A 23,363-nucleotide genomic window follows, 5' to 3' on the forward strand; every position below is an offset into this window, starting at 1 on the left:
AGGCAGACTGGATGAAAGTGATCATGAAATGATAAATGATTCAATGGAATGGTAGGAGGGAAAACAGCAGAATAAAAAGACCATGGATTTCAAGAAGGCAGACTTTAGCAAACTCAGCGAGTTGGTAGGTAAGATCCCAGGGGAAGCAAGTCTAAGGGAAAAACAGCTCTAAAGAACTGGTAGTTTTTCAGAGAGACATTATTAAGGACACAGGAACAAATTATCCCACTGCATAGGAAAGACAGGAAGTATGGCCAGAGACCACCCAGGCTTAACCAGGAGATTTTCAATTATCTGAAACTCAAAAAAGAGTCCTATAAAAAGTGGAAACTAGGTCAAATTATGAAGGATGAATACAAAAAAACCCAACACAAGACTATAGGGACAAAATTAGAAAGGCCAAAGCACAAAATGAGATTAAACTAGCTAGAGACATAAAGGGTAACAAGAAAACATTCTACAAATACATTAGAAGCAAGAGGAAAACCAAGGACTGGGTCGGCCCATTACTCAATGAGAGGGGAAAGATAATAATAAAAAATGTGGAAGTCACGTAAGTGCTAAATGCCTTTTTTCTTTCCGCTTTCACCAAAAAGGTTAGTAGTGATCAATGGTCTACCAAATAGTGAATGCCAGTGAAAATGAGGTAGAACTTGAGGCTAAAATAGGGAAAGAACAAGTTAAAAATTTTGTAGACAAGTTAAATGTCTTCAAGTCACCAGGGCCTGATTAAATGTATCCTAGAATACTCAAGGAGCTGTCTGAGGAGGTATCTGAGCCATTAGTGATTATCTTCAAAAACTCATGGAAGATGGGAGAGATTCCAGAGGACTGGGTGGAGAGCAATTACAGTGCCAATCTATATAAAGGGGAATAAGGATAACCTGTAGCGTTACAGACCAGTCAGCTTAACTTCAGTACCTGGAAAGATAATCGAGCAAATAAGCAAGCATGCAATCTGTAAACACCTAGAAGATAATAAGAGGATAACAGTCAACATGGATATGTCAAGAACAAATCACATCAAACTAACCTAATAGCTTCCTTTGACAGGGTAACAAACTAGATGGAGCTACTATAAGGTGGGTGCATAACTAATTGGAAAACCATTCCCAGAGAGTAATCATCAGTGGTTCACAGTCAAGCTCGAAGGACATATCCAGTGGGGTATTACTCCTGGGGGCATTCTGTGCCAATGCAAGGGCCCAGAATTCATATGGCCTGCATTTTTCTGTGCCCCCTGCAAAAATGCAAAAAAAAATCTTCCAGGGGACATGCACCTCTTCCCTGACAGCCCAGGCAGCATGTCTGTTCCAGTGTACCTGCAGCAGCCTCAGAGATGGGGGAGGAGGGCTGGGCATGCGTGCCCATGTGATCACTGTTGTGGGGAATCAGGGCTAAGTATACATGTGTGTCAGTGACTGTACTCCTGGGGGGATTCTGCGGGACTGCGCGCCTGCAGCAGAAAACGTACGTTCCCCCAGACACACACCTTTCCTGCTTTTCCCTGCAGAAAACGGCAGGGAAGCCTTGCGGGGGCAGGGAAATGCAACCATGTGTGCAGTTTTGGGGGGGACAGAGGTGAGGCATGGGGGGGCGCACGGGATTACATGCCACTGCCCCCTGCCCCTCCTCATTTCTGCAAACACAGAGCTGCCCAGCTTGGAGGCTTGTCGGGCTCTGCTGACTCTGCAGCTGAACGCAGCCTCCTGGGTCCCAGTGCCAGTTGTGCTCCCTTTCTGTGTTCTGGGAGCCTTCCTATTTTCTGTGGACCAGCGAGTTCCCGCGGTGAGGCTGGGCAAGCAGGGGTGGGGGAAATGAGGGAAGGCGGCTGAGGGGGTGGGGAAGGAAGGGCAGTGGAATAGGGCAGGGGGAGGGGTATGTGGGCACGAGGAGAGGGAGATGGAGAAGAAAAGGAGATAGGGGAATCAAGGGGGGAAGTGGAACCCTCACCCTGCCCCCTACACCTGAACCCCTCTGACAGGCCCCCCTACACCCAGATCCCCACCCCACTGAGCTCCAACCAGCTACACCTGGACCCCCACCCCATCAAGCCCCACTCCCCCTGCACCTGACCCCCCACTGAATTCCCACACCCAGACCCTACTGCCAAATCCCATCTCCCACACACCCAGACCCCACCGCTGAGCCCAACCACCATCACCTGGATCCCCTGCAGAGTCCCATTGTCCCTGCACTCAGAACCCCCCAACGAGCCCCTTTGAATCCAGCTCTCCCATTGAGCTGTCCCACAGTCATATTGCCCCAAACAGAAACCTCTCACCCCACACAGGATCCCTCCACATTTGGATCCTGCTGGGCTCAGCCTGCCGACCCACATCTGGTGCACCTGGCACAGAGGGTCAGGGCCCCAGGGTGTTTCTGGGACAGACCCAGCCCTTGCACTGTGTCAGGGTCAGGTGCATCCTCACTGCTGAGTCCCTGTACTGGGGGAGGAGGGGGCTTCAGGGTGATCTTCCACCTCAATGCATCCAGTGGCCTGTGCTCCTCACTGCCATGCTGAAGCCACATTCATTTATTGACAAATACAATTTGCAGAATTTTAAAATATTGTGCGCGTAATTTTTAATTTTTTGGCGCATAATTCCTTCAGGAGTATAGGTATTGCAGGGATTGGTCGTGGGTCTGGTTATGTTCAATATCTTCATAAATTATTATGGCATAGAGCATATACTCAATGTCTGACATATACTCAATGTCTGACAATATCAAGAGGGGTTGCAAGTGCTTTGAAGGGTAGGATTAAAAATCAAAATGATCCGGACAAACTAAAGAAATGATCTGAAGAAAACAAGATGAAATTCATGAAGGACAAATGCAAAGTGCTTTACTTAGGAAGGATCAATCAATTGCACATATACAAAATGGGAAATGACTGCCCAAGAAGGAGTACTGCAGAAAGAGATCTGGGGTATACAGTGGCTCACAAGCTAAATATGAGTCAACAGTGTAACACTGTTCCAGAAAAAAGAGCAAACATCATTCTGGCATGTATCAGCAGAAGGGCTGTAAGCAAGACAGGAGAAGTAATTCTTCCACTCTACGCCACACTGACAAGGCCTCAATTGGAGAACTGCATCTAGTTCCGGGCACCACACTGCAGAAAGATGTGGACAAACTGGAGAACGTTCAAAGGAGGGCAACAAAAATGATTAAAGAAAACATGACCTACGAGGAAAGATTGGGTTTGTTTAGTCTGGAGAAGAAAAGACGGCGGGGACATAGTAACAGTTTTCAAGTATCTAAAAGATTGTTACAAGGAGGAGAGTGAAAGAGATTGTTATCCTTAAAATAGACAAGAAGCAATGAGCTTAAATTGCAGCAAGGGAGGTTTACACTGGACATTAGGAAAAACTTCTTAACTGTCAGGGCAGTTAATCACTGGAACAAATTGTCTAGGGAGGTTGTAGAATCACTGTCATTGGAGGTTTTTAAGAACAGGTTAGACAAACACCTGTCAGGAATGGTCTAGTTATCACTTAGTCCTGCCTTGAGTGCAGGGGACTGGACTAGATGAGCTACCGAGGTCCCTTCCATTCCCACAGTTCTACAATTGTTGTTGTGATACATTAAAATAAAAAAGAAATCCAATTTTACATCTTGAAATAATACGTAGAATCATTAAACTCACAGAAAAATGCAAATATTTCAAAGTGGTCATTTTAATGTGTTGATGGTATCATTGTTCAGCCCCCACTTCTAAGGTACTAGCACTACTTGACAGGTCCACATCATACCTCATCTTAAAGTAGACATAATACATTTTCAAATGATGAATGCAGTGCATGTGTGTAGAGTGGGTACATTAAGTCGACCAAATCAGTAGTGTCTGCCCTTCACCTAATCTTTCACATAGAGACCACAAAGCATGGAGATAGCAGCTAGTTCAATCTTTTCTGTTGTATATTTAAAAAAGCATTTTCCACTGAAACAAAGTAAAGTAACCACATGTGTTTTTAATCGTTTATTTATTCTTGTTATCTATTTCCTATTTGCTATTATATTCCCTTCAATCAAGCATTTCAGAACTTAATCTGAGTAGAAAACATCAATCCCTATCTGGCAAGCAGCATATGCAGAGTAACATAGGATACCCTCTCTCCACCACACACTAGAATACATCATATTCTAAATTCAATTTAATGACTAAACATGCAAACTACTATTCTAGAACCATCACGTCCAAATGCAGCTGCAGCCATTTCTCCTTATGCTATAATACCATTAGATTTCAGAAACTATGCGGGTTTAGGTCAGGATTGAATGGGAGATCTTTTTAAAAAATAAAAGAAATGGTGTGGGGAATTAAGCAGATGGCACTTTTAACCAAGTCAGTACTATACTAATACCCCAGCATAGTATTCTGGAGCGCTGTGCTGCTGGAGGGCCTGTAGTTCAGATAATAATCAGAAGTGGTCGTTTATATCTTAAAACGAGTCAATCTATGGCATTGGTTATATGAGAAAAGGGTTAAAGTGGTGTCTTGGCCAAATTCCAAACTCAGAAATTTCCCCCTGCAGTTCCAGTTAGAAAAGGATATTTTTCAGATATTATCCTGAATGTTTGCACTTGTTTGCTGTTGAACACCTGTGTAAACACTAGAGGCAGTTACATTTTATGGCTCCTATACACGACAAAAACTATACTAATGCATGGTTACCTGTCTCAATTAGGGGGTCCTTTTTTCTTTTTTTAATGTCATCATGGATGAGAAAACATGTTAATATGCATTACTCAAATAATTTAATCTTAATATAGTTATAGAATTGCACCTTCCCATACACACTAGCAGTATAATTGTTCCAATACAGAAACCCTTAACCATGCATTTGCATGGCTATTCCTTTAGTATAGTCATGTCTTCGGTGGTGGATGAAGCCATTCCTGTTTACAAACTCAACCGATATTCAATTTATCAAGTATTTTGGTATGAAATGTGCTATAAAAATATAAGCATTGCTACCACGTATGCCATGGGATGCAGATTACCAAGAGATGTTCCTCCACACAAAGTAATCACAGTAAGCATACCTGTATAGTTGCTTCCTCTTGCCTCCTCCCTTGCTGGTGATGTCAGGTGTAACTTGGCCCTGGTCTAGACATAGCCAAGCATTGAAGGAAAATGCAGACCCTGGCCATTTGTGAATAGGTGGCACAGCAATTCCTGCCATGCTGGGGGACAAATTGAAATATTGCATCGCACTGTCCAGGCCTTGCTTCCGAGCCATTGCCAGAATTGCACGCATCACAGGGATGACGTAAGGGTGAGACTGCTTTGGTTCATTAGTCCTCAAGAGTCGTATTAGTCGATGCAGTTCTTCAGAGCTCATTGACTGACTTCCCAAAGAACCCTGGAGGGCAATCAGGTTCTCAGCACAAGTGCGATGGAGTGAAGAGTGGAAGTTTAATGTCTCAATGATGCGGATGCCCATGTTTGCATTGACACACGTGGCACGACTCTGCCTATTAATACAGCAGATTCGCTTCAACCAATTTGAGATGAAGATCTGCAGGTCATGTGACTCTAGCTCTGGAAGCCACTGGATAAGCAGCAATAAGGGCTGGACATTGCTAATGCCCAAAATTCCAACAGACACGTGATCACCTTCAGCAGCCTGGAAAAAAAGAGCATAGAACACAACGATGAACTATTGGCCTACTACAACAAAACAAGGGCAGAAAAGCTGTCCAGAAGTTCAGCCATTTTAGATAATGTTCAAGGCAAGCACGTCTCACCATATTCATAAGTTCTTCTAGCAACTCTCGTGAGGGCTGACCCAGAGATTTTAGTACTTCATAGATATGTGCATAACCAATCCGCTCTTTAAAGACTTCCTGAAGAGTTTAAAAAAAATAGTAACATTAATAAAAGTATGCAGGGCAGTTGTAGCTGTGTCAGTTCAGCATTTTAGAGAGACAAGGTTGGGGAGGTAATTATTGGACCAACTTCTGTTGGGGATAATAAAAGAGAGACACAACTAACTCCAGTCGCTAATTACTTACCTGCATTAATAGGGTCTCATCTAACAAAAAACTAGCTTTATTGTTATGTTACCCTTTATGAGAACATACTATAAACCTTATCTAAAGGCTAAAGAAGTTAAGGACAGTCTTTTGATTGACTTCAACGAGTTTTGGATTAGGCCCTATAGTTACAGATTCATGACACTACTGCATACAATATTATGTCATGCAAAAATATATTCTGTAGCTTAATAAATGTTTTAATTCTAGCTGGCAAATTACAACAGACGTGCACAGGCACAGAGAAAAGCTTTATTTTACTTGTTATAAACCATAAACAAAATCTCCAGTACAGTTGTTTTAATATATTTCAAAATGTTAGTCTTTTTAGTTTATTACAAAACACCAATTGTTTTATTATATAGGTGCAGAAGCTGAAGTAGTATATAATCATTTTTGAGTAAAATAGTCTCCTAGAAAAATGTCTTGATTTAATAATATTTGAGAAATATTTGAGATAGAAACTTTATTAAATATGGGAAAGTATTCTGAAAACTGGTTACCTTGCACAGAATTTATGGAAAACAACTCTCAAGCAGTAAAATCGACACAGTTATATACATCTATTATTAGTTAATGAACAGCAGTTACATCCTATTAAGTGAATTCCCTTCTCTTTGCATGGGCATTTTCGATTGTTATCTGTACGATGTGGAAAACACATTTTTAAATATGAGTGAATTGGTTGGAAGAAACAAGATTTTATGTGAAGTGCTTCTGGAATAAAGTAGCGAGAGGCAAAAAAGTAACTGGTGAAAAATTCACATAAAATGTGGACTATAGAGGTATCCCTTCAAACATTCATGGAACTTAACGCAATTTTCATTTCAGGAAAAGTTGTCAGAGAATATTACTTTACACTCGGTTTTTAAAGTTTCTGTTTTTTATTAACCAATCAAATTAGCTCTAATCCCAGAAATCATGTTCCAACTTCACATAAAATTAAATTAATGTCCAGCCCAAATGATGATGTAGTCCATAAGAGGAGCATGAGGAAGAAAAGCACAACGGGTTTCTTGATCTGGTTGGGGTCTGCTGTCTACTACTACTACTAATAAACAATTCTTCTAGGTTTTACATTAAAATGTTGAACAAGAAATCAGAAAGATGGCTGCCATAAGCAGACCTATGCGTGTATATGCTTACCTTCGCAGCTGGAGATTTGTGCAACACTGCTGTAAGGGCTTGAATGGTGGATACTGCCAAGCAATCTAGTTGTCCCTGAAACACCTGAAAGCAGCAGAGACAGGTGTTACTTACAAACATATTAAACAGAATTCTGCTCTGAAGGGTACTCTTTGCACTTCTGCCAGGATGAAAACCAAAGTTAATTAACATGCTTTACAATCATCTCCCCACCAACATGGATTTCATGACACCACAACCTACAAGAAAGGACACAATGACAGAAAACTAGCCATGTAGTTCAAGAAGAGGAAAGAAGCGTTGACACACATTACAGTAAAAGGTTCTGATGGACAAATGTACAAACTTTCCTCATGCTGTTAATGGACAATCTCAAGAGGGAGGGAGGAAAAGAAAGTAACAACCCCTTGTACTGTATGTGTGCACTGCAGAGTATATAGCTTTCTGACAATCAGTTCTTTAACAAATGGAGATGAACATCATTTTAATCTCAGTGCAGGCTCCTGCACACACCAAAGCAACACACACACACACTAGAAGTGATTAGTTATACCAGCACAGTCCAATAACTTCATCGCCTCTTACATCCATCCTAGAGGATGACACTCTACTTTCAAACCAAATAAGTCTCAAATAATTCTTTTCCTTTTATGTTTTCTATTAGTTAATTCCTCTGAATACTGATATTTTTCATGATAATTTATGAACAGAAAATTATGTGCCATATATCAGCAGGTCCCTTTGTAAACTTGACCAGTGGAACTATGCAAATGAACAGACACCATGTGACAGTCTCTGAAATAATATATTGCATATTGGACAATGAGAAGTTAGTGAATAAATGTTTACATGCAGATCCTCACACTGAGTTACCAACAGGATTGGCTATTTTTAAACAGAATCAACATTTCTAGACTACATACTTTCATGTGCTCAGCACTGCATTATCTATTTAAATGAGAACAAATCAGTAACAATCTCCACACTCCTATAAGGAGTGATACAATAAGAATTTGCATTTCATGTTTTCCATTATGCTAATGGAAATTCAAGACGACAAACTCTTCTCACCTCCCACATTCAGCCTGTCCATTGTATTGTGATCATCTGTTCTTGATGACAAGCAAAGAATCAGGACATCAACTACAACCATACAGATTCACAAACAAAGCCCCAGAACCCAATAGACCACCGTGCTGAGACAGAAGCAAAAAAGAAAAAACGAAATCACCACCAGGTTGATCGCATTGATACTGGGATTCTATTCCTGTACTTCACCCTCCTCAGATTAAAAGGAGCAAAATTTGTACTTGATATTTTTAAAATACCTACAGCTTGAAGCATCTCCATACATGTGAAGTCATGGGTGTAATTTGCTTATCATAAAAGATTACTTTCCAAAGACAATATGCATAGGTCTCTGCAGCAGTCTGAATTCATCTAGCTGCAGCAGTTTCAGGAGGATGGATAAGGTAAAGTACAGGAATCACTTTTCCCACTGACTTCTACTCTGTCTTGGCTTCAAGTGAAGCAAAATTATGTAGGTACCTGGTCCTCATTCATTTCTGTCAGTAATTTGTTGGCAAGGTCTTTTTCACTCTTGTCTGCCACCTTATTGTTAGCATTTAAAAACAGCTGTTAGAAACAGAGACAAGAATAATGGAAAGAGGTGCATTAAACATTACCTGCAGCTAATATCGTGAAGCCTGGGATTAATTTATGTTTCACATACAGCATACATGATCTCACACTGGTGAGTTACACAATTCTTAACAAATATCAGTCATTTGTTAATTCTTCCAATACTACATCAAACTATTGTTAATTATTCATTAGCTTATTCTGTTTTCCAGAAATAAACCAAAAGATGTAATTGCTGAGACATGGAAACGGTACTAATTACAAGTTATTTTTGTTACTGGCTTAGTGTTCTTAGATGCATGGCAACCAAGCGCAGGACCGGAGGCTCTCAACATTCACATTAAAAAAGGAGGGAGGATGATTGTAAGACATTAGAAATGTGAAGGCAAGAGGGAAGCACAGCCTCCTAGTTTCTCTACTTATGTTTCATCTTGCAGGAGGGCTGAAGTGACACTAACAAACAATCTAGAGAAGCCTGCTGTACAACACTTCAGAATCCAGAGATAGCGATGGCAGCAGCTTTGTGAGGGACACAGTCTTCAAGACTGGAAGGACTGGGGGAAATTTTCAGTCATCCTGATGAGTTGGCAGCTTGGCAAGAACTTTAACTCAGTCACCCAAGGATGGATCTATTCTGAAGCTTTGCCCTCTTCTGCTTTTAGATTGCGAGTCAAGAGGCTCTTAGAAATACATAGTTTTCCAGACCAAGTAATTAAAAAAAGACTCTTGAAAACAGAGGAGAGTGACAGCTTGTCACATTTCAGAGAAAATATCCAACAGAAAAATGAAATGGTATGCAAAAAACTATTTTTTAAAACCACTTCTTTTGTACTCACTGAAGATTGTGTGTTCAGTATATGGAACCTCACTCTGTAATCAAGGGCAAACACAGGACAACAATCAAAGATACTACTCTGCATTAAAGAAGTATTAAAAACCCCACAAAGTTAGAAACATTGCTTAGTTTGAAAGGCATCTGTCATGACCAAAGCTGTTATACTTTTGTTAACACTGCAAAATAGCTACAATATGGGGAGAGAATTACACCATTAGCAACTGAAGATAAAATTATGAACAGGAGGCAAGAACAGACATAGAAAAAACAAACTCATTCTAACTCATTTCCCATAACAGATATATAGAAGAGAAAAATAAGCAACTAGAGATTTTAAAACCATGCATTTATTAAAATGCCCAAGTAGATGGCTCTCTCTGGTTTTGAATTCTTGTATCCAGAAGACTATTCATAGAAGAATAATGTTTTCTTCACCCCACACAAGGCTGGGCAGAGTAACCACTGCTATTCTTCAAATTTGATCTATATTTAAGGAAAGTTTCCCATCAATATAAAACGCTCAAGATACATGAAGAAGCAGTGTCAGATGTTCTTAGTGTACCAATAAAACCCCTTTCAACAGCTATAAAGTGAAACCTCAGTTACCTCAACATTCCAGGGGACAGCCCTGAATAAACTGGGTTTCAGATCAACATCTGAACTGGCTGAACAGCTTTCAAAAAAACCCTCATGTTTTGGGTCCCCAGCCCCAAAGAAGAGTAAAGAGAAGACATCTCTCTTCTATAAGCTTTGAATTCTTTAGCTGAAGTTCATCTATCTTCTCTGAAGACAATCTGCAAAGCTGAAGACAATTTTGAGGTAAGATCAGAAATATGCCTCTATTATGTGGCTCCTGGGAGTATTCACAATAGAAATCAGTTTTGATTTCTTTTTTTACTCCCTCCCCTCTCTGCAAGTCTCCTAGTCTCCAGGTTCATAGACACGCAACACATTCTATTGTGTCAAGAACAACTGCTGACTCTTCTGTTATCTGTGGTGTTATACATTGGGGGGGTCACCAGCAAACCCAGAAGTGTGGCAGATTTTCAAGAATGAGGAAAAAATATTTTTAGCAAGATTCTACCTGGTTAGTGGAGGCATTTGACAAAAGAAGTGTACTAACCTCACAACTGACTTCATCTTTGTAGTCAGCCTCTGAAGAGCGTTGCACTATATGTGGAAAACACATGACCTTGTCCTTGGGGTCATTTAGAGTGTAAAAAAGCAAAACACTTGCACAAATTTGACAACACCGAAGAACCCCTCTGTGTAATAATAGTAGTAATATACAAGCCAATATACAATACAGAGGTCTGACTCAGTGAAGAGTTCTGATGACAAAAGGGTAGAGTGAAATTCAAGGAGAGAAGGATGGTTAGAACACAGGCATAATGCTGCTGGCCTTGAAGTCAATGGAGCAGGCCTAGAGTGCCCATGAACCAGCTAAATAATACCATCATATGATAATGTAAGAATCAGGCTAGAAAAAACATAAATCTCTCTTTTGTAGCAGCATTGCAAAGAGTGTAAGATCAGTACAGTAACAGGTACAGATTCCTAAAAGGAAGTGCAAAAAAACCTTGGTAAGGCCAAATAATGTACTTTTAAAATAAGTTAAAAACACAAACACGATACAACACACTCAGTATGGTTCCCACTGAAGTCAATCAGAATTTTGTCCCTGACTTAAATCAATGTAAGAAAGACTAGGTCAAAATTTGCATGTGGGCATTTTAAAGTACTGTTGCATTCAAATATTCTCTGACTAAATGGAATATTGTACAATAATTTACACATTGTAGCTAGCATTAAATTATCTAGAAGTGTTCAATACAGCCACGTCAACAACTTGCATTGTGAAGACAAAACAGAAATGAAATATGAAACTCCAGGAAGTTAGGCAGTATTCATATTTATGTAGTTTTTTATTTGGGAAAAATTTATCTTATAAAAGCATAACTTCAGTGAAAGGCGCTGGCTTACAATCAATGGTCATCTGGGATTAATATGGAATCAGAGAAAGTAGGAAATATGAATACTATGTCCTTTCTAAAAAGGAAAGGCATCCAAGAAGAGCATTTTGTAACAAATTAAATTCATTCCTAATCTCAGCTATGCAGGAATTCAGACCAAGTATTCTGAAACCCTTGCAACTGAACACCAGTGATGATGATGATGATTTTTTTTTTTTTAAAAGAAAACTGGCTAGATCGTCAGGCCCAACCGTTAGTCATCAATGGCTCGATATCTAGTTGGCAGCCAGTATCAAGCGGAGTGCCCCAGGGGTCGGTCCTGGGGATGGTTTTGTTCAACATCTTCATTAATTATCTGGATGATGGGATGGACTGCACCCTCAGCAAGTTCGCGGGTGACACTAAGCTGCGGGGGAGAGGTAGATGTGCTGGAGGGTAGGGATAGGGTCCAGAGTGACCTAGATAAATTGGAGGATTAGGCAAAAAAAATCTGATGACGTCCAACAAGGACAAGTACAGAGTCCTGCACATAAGATGGAAGAATCTCATGCACTGCTACAGGCTGGGGACCAACTGGCTAAGCAGCAGTTCTGCAGAAAAGGACCTGGGGATTACAGTGGACATGAAGCTGCATATGAGTCAACAGTGTGCCCTTGTTGCCAAGAAGGCTAATGGCATATTGGGTTGCATTAGTAGGAGCATTGCCAGCAGATTGAGGGAAGTGATTATTCCCCTCTATTCGGCACTGGTGAGGCCACACCTGGAGTACTGAGTCCAGTTTTGGGCCCCCCACTACAGAAAGAATGTGGACAAATTGGAAAGTCTCCAGCGGAGGGCAATGAAAATGATTAGGGGGCTGGGGCACATGACTTATGAGGAGAGGCTAAGGGATTATTTAGTCTGCAGAAGAGAAGAGTGAGGGGTGATTTGATAGCAGCCTTCAACTACCTGAAGGGGGGTTCCAGAGAGGATGGAGCTCGGCTTTTCTCAGCGGCGGCTGATGATAAAACAAGGAGCAATGGTCTCAAGTTGCAGTGGGGGAGGTGAAGGTTGGATATTAGGAAACACTGTTACACTAGGAGGAAGGTGAAGCACTGGAATGGGTTATCTAGGGAGGAGGTGAAATCTCCATCCTTGGAGGTTTTTACGGCCCAGCTTGACTAAGCCCTGGCTAGGATGATTTAGTTGGGGTTGGTCTTGCTTTGAGCGAGGGGTTGGACTAGATGACCTCCTGAGATCTCTTCCAACCCTAATCTTCTATGATTCTATGAAATGGAGAAATGCATCCCTCAAATTAGAAATCAATCCACCATCTGCTAACAGTTATAAGTGACTTCTCATAGTAGGAAAGATTGATTCTGACACCAAGCTAAACAAAATTTAGAGACAGATTAGAGTATATACAAGCATTTCTCAAAGAGAATTTGTGAGCATTCACTACTCAGTGTCTTATCAATACAAGCATGGTTAATATATTTGGAAGACAAGATGTACTTCTACTTCATAAATTACACATAGTTATAGAGTCTGAAACATTCACCAGGACAGTGGTACAAGTCCAATACTTGATACTCATAAGGATTATATTTAATTTAGAGCCAAGATACAAAGATGATTTACACAACTGAACTCTTACAAGAAGCCCAACATTTTGTTGAGATCAGAAGTAAATAGTTATTAATAATGGAACGTACCTTGCAGTTCTGCAGCAGTCGGATGAGATGCTCAAAGCAGTTACTATTAAGGAAAATGGCCTGCAGAACAGGCCTATCAGTGCAGTCTAACATGGCTGTGATGGTGTCTATCAAAATAAAAATAAACATCACAAAAATAAATAGTTACACTAATCCTTAAGCATTTTTTAACATTATACTGCTGACAAATTTAGAAACACTACATAGAAGACTCCATGGAAAAATTTTATGCACTGAGAACCATAGTTAAAAAATTATGAATGCTTTGATAAACACTGAAGTGAATTCCAGCATAAAATACCAGGCCTTGAGCAAAACATTCTGAAGCAGCAGAAACCAACATGTAATCTACTTATCTGGAGGAAACTTCAGCTACGGAATATATTCAATTGTTCTGAGGCTCTGTTTAAAATCACTGTCATTTTCACGTATATAAGAAGCATACCTTCTTATTTAAAATATGTATAAATATTTGCTTCCTCATCAACCAGTTATTCCTCAACATTCTGAAGCAGTCTTATTTTGTTTGCCAACAGTCAGTATCATCTCACACTGATATCAAAATGTTGAGAAAATGAAAGTACTGGTGGGCAAGAAATGCCCTTATTTACATCTCCCCATTCTCTACATCAACTTTAAAAAATACAAATCATAAATGAATGCTAACCAATGAATTATATCCTATGGTTTAAGGCTATTGTCTCATCTAAGGTATGCAACCTAGGGAGGTAGTGGAATCTCCATCACTGGAGGTTTTTAAAAACAAGTTAGACAAGAACTTGTCAGGGATGGTCAAAACTTAGTCCTGCCTCAGTGCAAGGGACTGGACTAGATGACCTATCAAGGTCCCTTCCAGTCCTACATTTCTATGGTTCTATGCAATAATTCCCATTACACAACTAAAAACTGGAAATATCTGCCACATTGGACTAGCTCAAATATTCCAGGTATTCCCTTTTTATCGTATAGGGGTTAACTGCAATCTCTCAGATACTGTTGTCTGGAAGCTGTTGCCAAATGATAACTTTTAAATGGAAGTCCATAACAGGAACCCGATCTTCTAATCTTTTTTCACTGCCCCTAAACTGTTTGTAGGCTGACATCCTTAAAACCAAAAAGTAACCAGTACATGCTGATTAATATTTTTTGAACAACAAGAAAATTGGCACATATTTGAATCAATTACAACAAGAGGAAAATATTCAATTTCTTACCTAAATAACAGTGAAAACACACTTGAATAAATTTATACTTATACTTGCTTAAATCACTTCATTAAAAAAGTTATGAAAATTTTAACAAAACAGATTTAGAGGAATTGTCTGGATGTATCACTCACTCAGCATTTGGATCTGTAATGCAATGAACCTATTCTCCCACTGCCTAGATCTCCTGGAGTTAGGCAACGCTGAATGGTCTGAATTAAGCAATTTGAAGTAGTTCTCCAGTATAGTACTGGTCTCCACTTGCCGCTGGTCTGAACTACTGGTGAGAAGGATATGCACTACTTCTGTCAGGCACTTAAGAGTCAGCTCTGCCTTCCTGCTCACTTCCTCAGGATCCCTATCATCCCAGGTGTCACAGTCTGCCAAAACACGCATCAAGACTTCCATGGTGGCAGGAGATATGGCTTGAAGAGCATTTCTCTGAAATCCACAATAAAAACAACTGTACTTTAATCTGAGGGTATCGAGCCTCTTCCAAATACTTAAAATCAACAAGTTTCAATTTGAATCATGCAAGGTATATGAACTCTAATAAGTATAGTACTAATAAGAACATTGTTAATTTATCTCCTCAGTCAACTATGATTGTGTTGATCAACATAGATTTTGGGCCAAATCCTGGTCATTCTACTCAATTAGACCTAATGGCTTCAAAGGGTACATTTACAGGGGGAAAGCAGAATTTGGCACTATATATCGTGAATACATAATGTATGTAAAGACCAAAAAAAGCCTGTTAATGACATGGTAGGGTTACACAGTTTTATAAAAATATTCTGAAAGAAATGCAAAAAATATTTTTCTAGTAATATTAACCCACTCATTTTATACATAAATGTACGCGATCTCTAAACCTCAGTTTTTGCATATCTTGACTTTTTTCTGTTTAAGTCTGTAATCTTAAAGTTGCAACAGCAGGGTTTGGTGTGGGGGGGGAATAAGATTTGGGTTTTTTTAATTAATTGTTTTTAAATTAATATTATTTAGCTATATGTCTAATATACATTGATTTCAATGTGAAAGGGATACTTATTTTGGTTGCAGGCTTTTAATTTTAGTGTGCATTTGAATTATTCAAACTGATAATAGAATATGTATATTATCAGTGTGTAATACATCTTTTGCCTTAGCAGAATTTAGAGTACAGTTTAAGTTCAGACTTTCATACACCCCCCCGTTTTCACATATCCCCAAATTTCTCAATTGGTTCAGAATTTCAACCTAAAATAGAATTAACTAATGATAAACATTTTAAGAACACCAGCCTTCCTGTATTACCCAGAGCAATTTTTATCTATGATTGGAGTACATACTGTATTACAGTGGTCACTGAGGGCCATGTAAATTCTCTTTGCTCATGGAGAATTGATTTTCTTTTTTTTGAGGTTGGATTACTATTCTAAAGACACAGTGCTCTCTGTTAACCTTTTACAAGATAAACCGGGTAAGCACCAAAGTGCCTTATTCTGTCTCGATATGTGTCTTCTTACAATTTGCAGTCAGATTGTACTGGACTAGACTTGCACAGAGGAAAAGAAATTCCCATACTTCCCTCCTATCAGTTATTAAAAAAAAAATTAAAACGGTCCTCACTCATACCAAGTCCTGGCTAACAGGCTACTTTTGAACACTGACATATCACTGATTTGACAGAACAGGCATGACACATTATAGCATCACTTGCTCAGACAGCAACATTTTTTCTGAGCTATATCTGAGAAATTCTGAACAGGAGACTGATGTTCAAATTAAATTCAAACCAGTGATTAATCTCACTCTTCATCTGATCTCATTTCCCTTTCCCTTCCCCACCCATATATTCTGTGCCACTTATGCTGCACAGGTATACTTCAAATTCCTTCCTCAGCAATGCCAGACCAAATGATTTAGTGTAAATACACTGCAATTCCAGTCTATTCTTGTACTCCTTTCTAAGTTTCTTGGCACCTAGCAGACACAAACACTCCTTTAATTTAGTACGCTATGCTCATTGTGCCAGCAGAGAACATATTTAGTTTTAGGGCAGGTCTTCGCATAAAATGCTGTGTCAGCACCACTGCACCGGTGTAGTTGTAGCGCTTCAGTGAAGATGCTACCAGGCTAACAGGAGAGTTTCTCCCATTGGTGTAGTTAATTCAACTCCGCGATAGCTATGTCGATGGGAGGAGAACACATATACACATGTGCATACACAGTTATTACAATTCACGACTACTCTTTGGGGCAGGAACGGTCTCTTACTAGTCTTATATAGCACTAAGCACAATGGAGTCCCAATCCCGGTAACACACACAACCAACTAATCCAGTCAATTGTTGATACAGTCCGTTCTGCAATACACACTTGTCTTTTGATAACCTATATTCCATAAACCATAAAGTTTACATGAGGAACAGAAGATGAACCCTACACATTGTAATAGCTGAGATTACTTTATAATATTTTTCAATATTCTCCTCACCTGTCCACCAGCCACAATGGCTCCAAAGAGATGTAGCAGGCAACACTTCAGGCTTTCCTTGAGATGTTCACTTTCTTGAAAGCATTCTATTGAAATAAGAGAAAAAGTCGTTTGTGTATCCCAAAATAAGGAGACTCATATCTGTTAATCTCTCTCCTCAAAAGAAAGTACCACATATAAACAAGCTTTAAAAAAATCCAATATGGAATGGCTCAGTGCAGCTGGATCAGTCCCAAACTGCCTGATCTTGCTCCGGTTAAAAAGTCACTGGGAAAACTATTGATTGCAATAGCGGTATGCACAAGCCCATTGTCCTGCATCTTTGTTCATACCATAACTTGACATAAACCACTTACAAATAGCCTTAGGAATTTTTCTGAGCAGTAAATGTTAACCTGGAAGTGTTTCTATAGCAATAACCTTAGACACACAGAGTAGCTACAACAAAACCACAAAGGATTATTTTGTTTGGAATTAGCCCTGTAAGAAACTTCCAATAATGTCACAAGCCAGCAGTAAAAACGTCACTTTTAAAATGCCTGAATAGTCTAACAAAAAAACAAATTAAATATATTAGAATAATTCAATGCAGGCTAAAACAAAAAACGACGTATATGTAAGAGGAACTAGCTTAACATTAGTGCCAAGCATATAATAAAACCATCAGCCCACTTTAACAGTGTATGGAGAAGTACTCCAACCCGATGAAGTGTCTGGTAGCTATTTTTATTTCTCCCAGTTCATTCTAAGCACACTCTTTTGCTCTTACATACTAGTGCATTTTGCCATACATACAAAGAAGAAAAAAAAGAATTATCTGAAATCATTGTTTACAGAAGGTAGCATTTATACCAGATCCACACTCTTCAATACATGGTTTGTGCCCATGATTAGGCTGAAACACCTCAACCTTAGAACTCACTCATATGTGAGTTGTTCCTCTTACCCGCTGGAGAGGCATAATGGGCAGTAACTGCCTTCTTCCTTCTTATGAGAAATGAGGAAATACAAAACTCATCTTCAACTATTCAAGGAAGTTTGATGGGTGGATAAATGAACTGGACAACAGTGGAGATTTGTTCACAAGGACTTATTGATTTTATTATCAGAACAAAATGTAAGGGAGCACTCATTAAGGCACCAAATCAGGACAGCACTTAGGTATGCACTTAAGCTCCACTGGATTCAATCCAATCTCCACTGTCCTGAATAAAAAGGCTTTCCTGAATCTGGGCCTAAAACAGGGAGATTACATCCATTGCATATGCAGCTTTTTTTTTTTCTTTTTTTAAACTTTCATGTACAGCATACAGTAACTCCTCACTTAGAAAGTCGTCCTGCTTAATGTTGTTTCATTGTTACATTGCTGATCAATTAGGGAACATACTCATTTAAAGTTGTGCAATGCTCCACTCTTACGTTGTTTGGCTGCCTGCTTTCTCCACAGCTGGCAGCCTCCCTACGCCCCCACCCACCCTGCACCTCCCGCCCGCTGGCAGACCCTGTGGATCAGCGCCTTCCCCCTCCTCCCCTGCCTCCTGCCCACAGCAATCAGCTGGTTTGCAGCTTTCTGGAGGAAGAAGGGAGAGGGGAGGAGCAAGGACTCACATGCAGGCTCCCCCTCCCTCCCCTGCCTCCTGAATGCGACAAGCCAGCTAATTGTCCCGGGCAGGGAGGAGCAACGGGCAGGGAGGAGCAACGAGGACTCAACACGCCTCCCCCCCTCCCTCCTGAACAGGGAAATCAGCTGGCTTGGGGTGTTTAGAAGGGAGGGGAGGGAGGAGGGAGGAGTCAGGACGCAGCGTGCGAAGTAAAGGGGGAGGAGGTGGGGGGAGAGAAGAAGCAGGTCAAGGGTGGGGATTTGGGGGAAGGGGTGGAGTGGGCGGGCTGAGGGTTGAGCCCCCCACCCCTGGCGTTTGCAGAGTAGGTGAAGCTGCCCTGGAACCTAACCCCCCCATTTACATTAGTTCTTATGGGGGAATTGAATTCGCTTAACATTGTTTCACTTAAAGTCGCATTTTTCAGGAACATAACTACAACGTTATGTGAGGAGTTACTGTATCATTTTCTTGTTTATGCATAAAAAGAAAAATCTTATTGCTGTAAATTATTAATACGAAGAACTATATGAACAAAATCTGAGAAAAACTGTTTTAGAAGGCAGAAGACAGTTGGGTCTACACTTTAAAGTTTTATTAGCATAGCTATGCCAGTTAGAAGTGTGAGGGGGAAAAACAAAACACCCTCCCTAACCAACAAGCTACGTTGGCAAAAGCGCTAATGTAGACACAGATGTTTCAGCAGAAGTGTCCTTTTGCCAGTACAGCTTATTTTGTTTGGGGAACTGACTATTTTTGCTGGTACAAACTGCACCTGCACTTGCTGGCATAGTTGTGCCATGCAAACCCTTTCTAGTGTAGACAGAGCCTAAGAGATGACTAAAAAAAGTAACTCCGACAAGAGCAGAACATGGGAGGTTTCATCTATCAGTAGATATAAACTAACAGAGAAGGCAATTATTGGCAGTTATGCGATATCAACAAATGTTTTGGCCGCATGCAGCTGCAGGCATTTAACAATTAGAGGGTTGAGTAAAAGAGGGATAGCTCAGTGGTTTGAGCATTGGCCTGCTAAACCCAGGGTTGTGAGTTCAATCCTTGAGGGGGCCATTTAGGGATTTGGGGCAAAAATCTATCTGGGGATTGGTCCTGCTTTAAGCAGGGGGTTGGACTAGATGACCTCCTGAGATCCCTTCCAACCCTGATATTCTATGATTCATCCACAAAGCTCCTTTGCATAGTTCTTCCTACCTTTAGAGAACAGGACAAAACTGTGTAGAGTGTCCTACAATTACTGTATGTCCTAGACACAGTAGTCTATGTAATGGTGTATCAAAATACAGTACATGCCTCTTGAGGCCCTCCCCTTTTGATTTCTCCTGAAGCCATTTGTAATGCTAAGAACGTTTGAAATCTAAAATACACAGTTGTCACAGCTACATTTAATGACTTGACCAGAAGAAACATAGCTTAGCACAGACGTTAGCAAACTATGGTCCAAGGAGCATTTGCTGGTTACGTGGTTCTGGCTTTTCTTGTTTCCAGTGGCTAAAACACATAAGAGGCAACTGAAAATACATAAATACTCTCCTAATATTACTTTTCCATGCCATAACTTCTGCTGTTGCCACAGCGATGTTATGTGAACACACATGGAAAGGCAGGTTGCGTGTGCAACAGAATAGGAGACAGCAGGTGAGCCATGAGACCATCTTTTCATTCAAATATGGTATGCTGCACCATGAAAATGCTTGAAAGATCCAGACTGAGAAAGTCCACAATACCACGGATGAGGATGGCATGATGGCACGCCAAACAAAGCCAAATTCTTAGGTACAAAAAGAGGTAGAGCAAACTTCAATAAGCCCTCACCTTGGAAAGGAAGCTTGGAACTATAGCACCAAGAAGTTTGTTCCTTGAAAGGTGATCAGTAACACACACACACACACACACACAGGCAATAGTACTTACGGTAAAAGAAAGGGATGAATTCCACTGTGAGGGAAGCAGGTTTATACTTCTGTCTGCTCTTTTCAACACTACTCAGGATTCGCCTACAATCAAAAAATGATACATGAGAGAAATCAGAGATGGCACCAATGTTTATTTGTGAATAGGTCACAAATACACTGCAGAAACAAACTACAGTATCTATCCTATAAGATCAAAAAGAAAGAATAAGTGTTTTCATCCTGAAAACTGAGTCACAAATAGTCATGTGTTCGCTGCTCCACACTTAAAACGGCTTGACATTTACAGTATGGTTTTGGTTTTTTAAAAAGAGGAATCTGTTATTTGATCGTAATAACAGCAACCAAGCCACCAAATTTATGCCAAATTTCTAAACCATGCAATTTGAAAATGGGCAAGAAACTGTATTAGGGGTTTATTATGGAAAAAGATTAATTTTAAGGAAAATTACTCACTGATACTGCTCTTAAATCTTTATTTCAACAGTGATTATATTAGCATTTTAATCTCATAAAACCAAAATGATTCCTTCTGTCATACTTCTCTCTCTCTGTTCATTCTGGCTTCCATCTTCTACCATTTAAAAAAAATAGCGTAGTTTTTAGAACAGAGAAAGAAATTGACAGTTTGAAGTGGATCAGTTGCAATCAAGCTCCCTCTAGATAAATGTTCAGCCTTTTTCTTTATAATACATGGGTAGGTGATAAATGTACGCAATCTCTAAACCTCAGTTTTTGCGTATCTTGACTTTCTTCTGTTTAAGTCTGTAACCTTAAAGTTGCAATAGCAGGGTTTGGTGTGGGGGGGATTAGGATTTTTGTTGGCTCAGATATCTCCTCAGTCAGCTCCTTGAGTATTCTAGGATGCATTTAATCAAGCCCTGGTGATTTGAAAACATCTAACTTGTCTAAGTAATTTTTGACTTGTTCTTTCCCTATTTTAGACTCTGATCTTACCTCATTTTCACTGGCATTCACTATTTTAGATGTCCACTCCCACAGTGGCTGGCAGGGGAGCCCGGGGCCCAGCTTCTACTCCAGGTTCCAGTTCAGGGACCCTCTACACAGCAGCCACGGTCTGTTCTCTGCATCTTGCTGCCTTTCCCTAAGCCGCTTCCATAAGTCCTTGCCTTCGCCACTCCCCTAGGTTTGCCAGTCTTTTCACTCCCTTCTCCCAGGGAGTAACTTCAGGCAACTTTGTCTCTGCAGCCCCCCCAACATTCCTTCCTTCTCCCAGGGAGTGACTGCAGATTTCTCCCCGCCCCCTCCTCTGCTCCCAATTTCCTGTCTATTGTAGAAGCCCCACCTGTCCCTCACGCATGATGTTCTCATTAACTAGCTACCTCCAGCCTAAAGCTCCCCTGTTTGCAAACCAATCGGCTGATTTGGCCCACCTGGCCTAACTCCGCTCTTGCAGGGCCAGTGTAGGGAGCACACCCCATCTCACCATGTAATGAGGAAAGCGTCTCCTAGAGATTGGGGATTGAATCTCCATCTAGAACAGAATTTCCTACACTTTGTGTTTGCTGCTATGGCAAAAAGGTTGACCTCTGGAAATCCACAAGCTAGGAATATTTTGTTGAGGATACGAGAGATAAATGTCTACTCAGGTTATCCGCCATGGTGTTTGTATCCATGGGAGGTAAGAAGCCAAGATGATTATTCGCTTGGCTATGCACCAGTTCCAAAGCTTTATTGCTTTGGTGCAGAGTGAGGGGGAATGTGTTCTGCCCTGCTGATTGATATACTACACACATGCTATGTTGTGATGATCTTAATGGACTTGATTTTGAGTAAGAGAAGAAAGTGGCGGCAAGCATTTCTGACCGCCCTTCATTCCAACAGGTTGATGTGAAAGAGCTGTTCCTGTTGTGGCCATTTGCCTTAGACTGTACATGGGCCCAAATGGGATCCCCAGCCCAAAAAGGTAAGCATCCAGTGTTAAGAAGAATGTAGGGGGATTCCAGCTGAACAGGATTCCTGCATAAATTTTGGATGGATTCATCCACTAGGTGAGTGACTGTAGGACCTGACTGGATACAGATATCTGTGCTTGTTGAGTATAGAAACAGTACTGAGCCACTCCTGGAGATGTCAAAGATGCAGCCTGGTATTTTGTGTCATAAAAACACAAGCTGCCATGTGTCCCACAGTTGCAGACATGTCCTTGCTGGAACTTGAGGGCTCTGCTACATACACACTTTGTATAATGTTCTTTAAAGCATGGAACCTGTCAAGTGGGAGATGAGCTTTGCCCATTATCAAATCCAGAAGCGCTTCTATAAAGACATTTTGTTGGGTAGGGAGTCAAGATCAATTTCTCGAGATTTATCTTCCTTCCTTCCTGAACTTGTTTGAACTGCTTGACCATACCTCGTGATATGACCGACTCTGGAGGAGCCAGTCATTGAGGTAGGGAAGACAGTTATTCCTAGATGACAGAGGTATGCAGCTATGACTGCAATGATTTTTGAGAATACCATGGGGGTACACTGTAGTACCCAGTACGGGTAATGATTGCAATTGAAAGTGAAATAAAGAAATCTTTTGTGAGAAGGACGAAGCACTACGTGGAAATAGACATCTTCGAGGTTGAGAGTCACAAAGCCGTTGCCAAATTGCAGGGAGGGAATAACTGCTAGGGACACCATTCTGAATTTCAAATGTTGGACATGCTTATTCAATCGCCTGAGACCTACTATTGGCCTCCAACCCTAATTTTTCTTAGGTTTCAGAAAATATCTTGAATAGAACCTTTTTTCTCTGTGTTGAAGTGGGACTGGCTCTATGGCTCCTAGACTCTGGAGTGATGA

General features: G+C 40.5%; 1 protein-coding gene across 4 annotated transcripts in view; it reads right to left on the bottom strand.

The window, feature by feature from the left end:
* The window catches only part of NBEAL1 (neurobeachin like 1), a 150,224-nt gene that overhangs the window by 90,066 nt on the left and 36,795 nt on the right, over positions 1 to 23,363 (bottom strand). For 3 of the 4 annotated variants that reach the window (XM_039494374.1, XM_039494371.1, XM_039494372.1), the window contains exons 7-14: positions 20,552 to 20,634; positions 17,022 to 17,107; positions 14,674 to 14,980; positions 13,335 to 13,441; positions 8,740 to 8,826; positions 7,192 to 7,275; positions 5,758 to 5,856; positions 5,053 to 5,636 (exon numbers count right to left, since the gene is read on the bottom strand). In XM_039494374.1, the coding sequence (XP_039350308.1) occupies positions 5,053 to 5,636; positions 5,758 to 5,856; positions 7,192 to 7,275; positions 8,740 to 8,826; positions 13,335 to 13,441; positions 14,674 to 14,980; positions 17,022 to 17,107; positions 20,552 to 20,634 (1,437 nt within the window). The remainder of the gene's footprint in view (positions 1 to 5,052; positions 5,637 to 5,757; positions 5,857 to 7,191; positions 7,276 to 8,739; positions 8,827 to 13,334; positions 13,442 to 14,673; positions 14,981 to 17,021; positions 17,108 to 20,551; positions 20,635 to 23,363) is intronic. The other variant, XM_039494373.1, reaches the window with a different exon arrangement.

This window comes from Mauremys reevesii, linkage group 11 (genome assembly GCF_016161935.1).
Source record: "Mauremys reevesii isolate NIE-2019 linkage group 11, ASM1616193v1, whole genome shotgun sequence".
NCBI lineage: Eukaryota > Metazoa > Chordata > Testudines > Geoemydidae > Mauremys > Mauremys reevesii.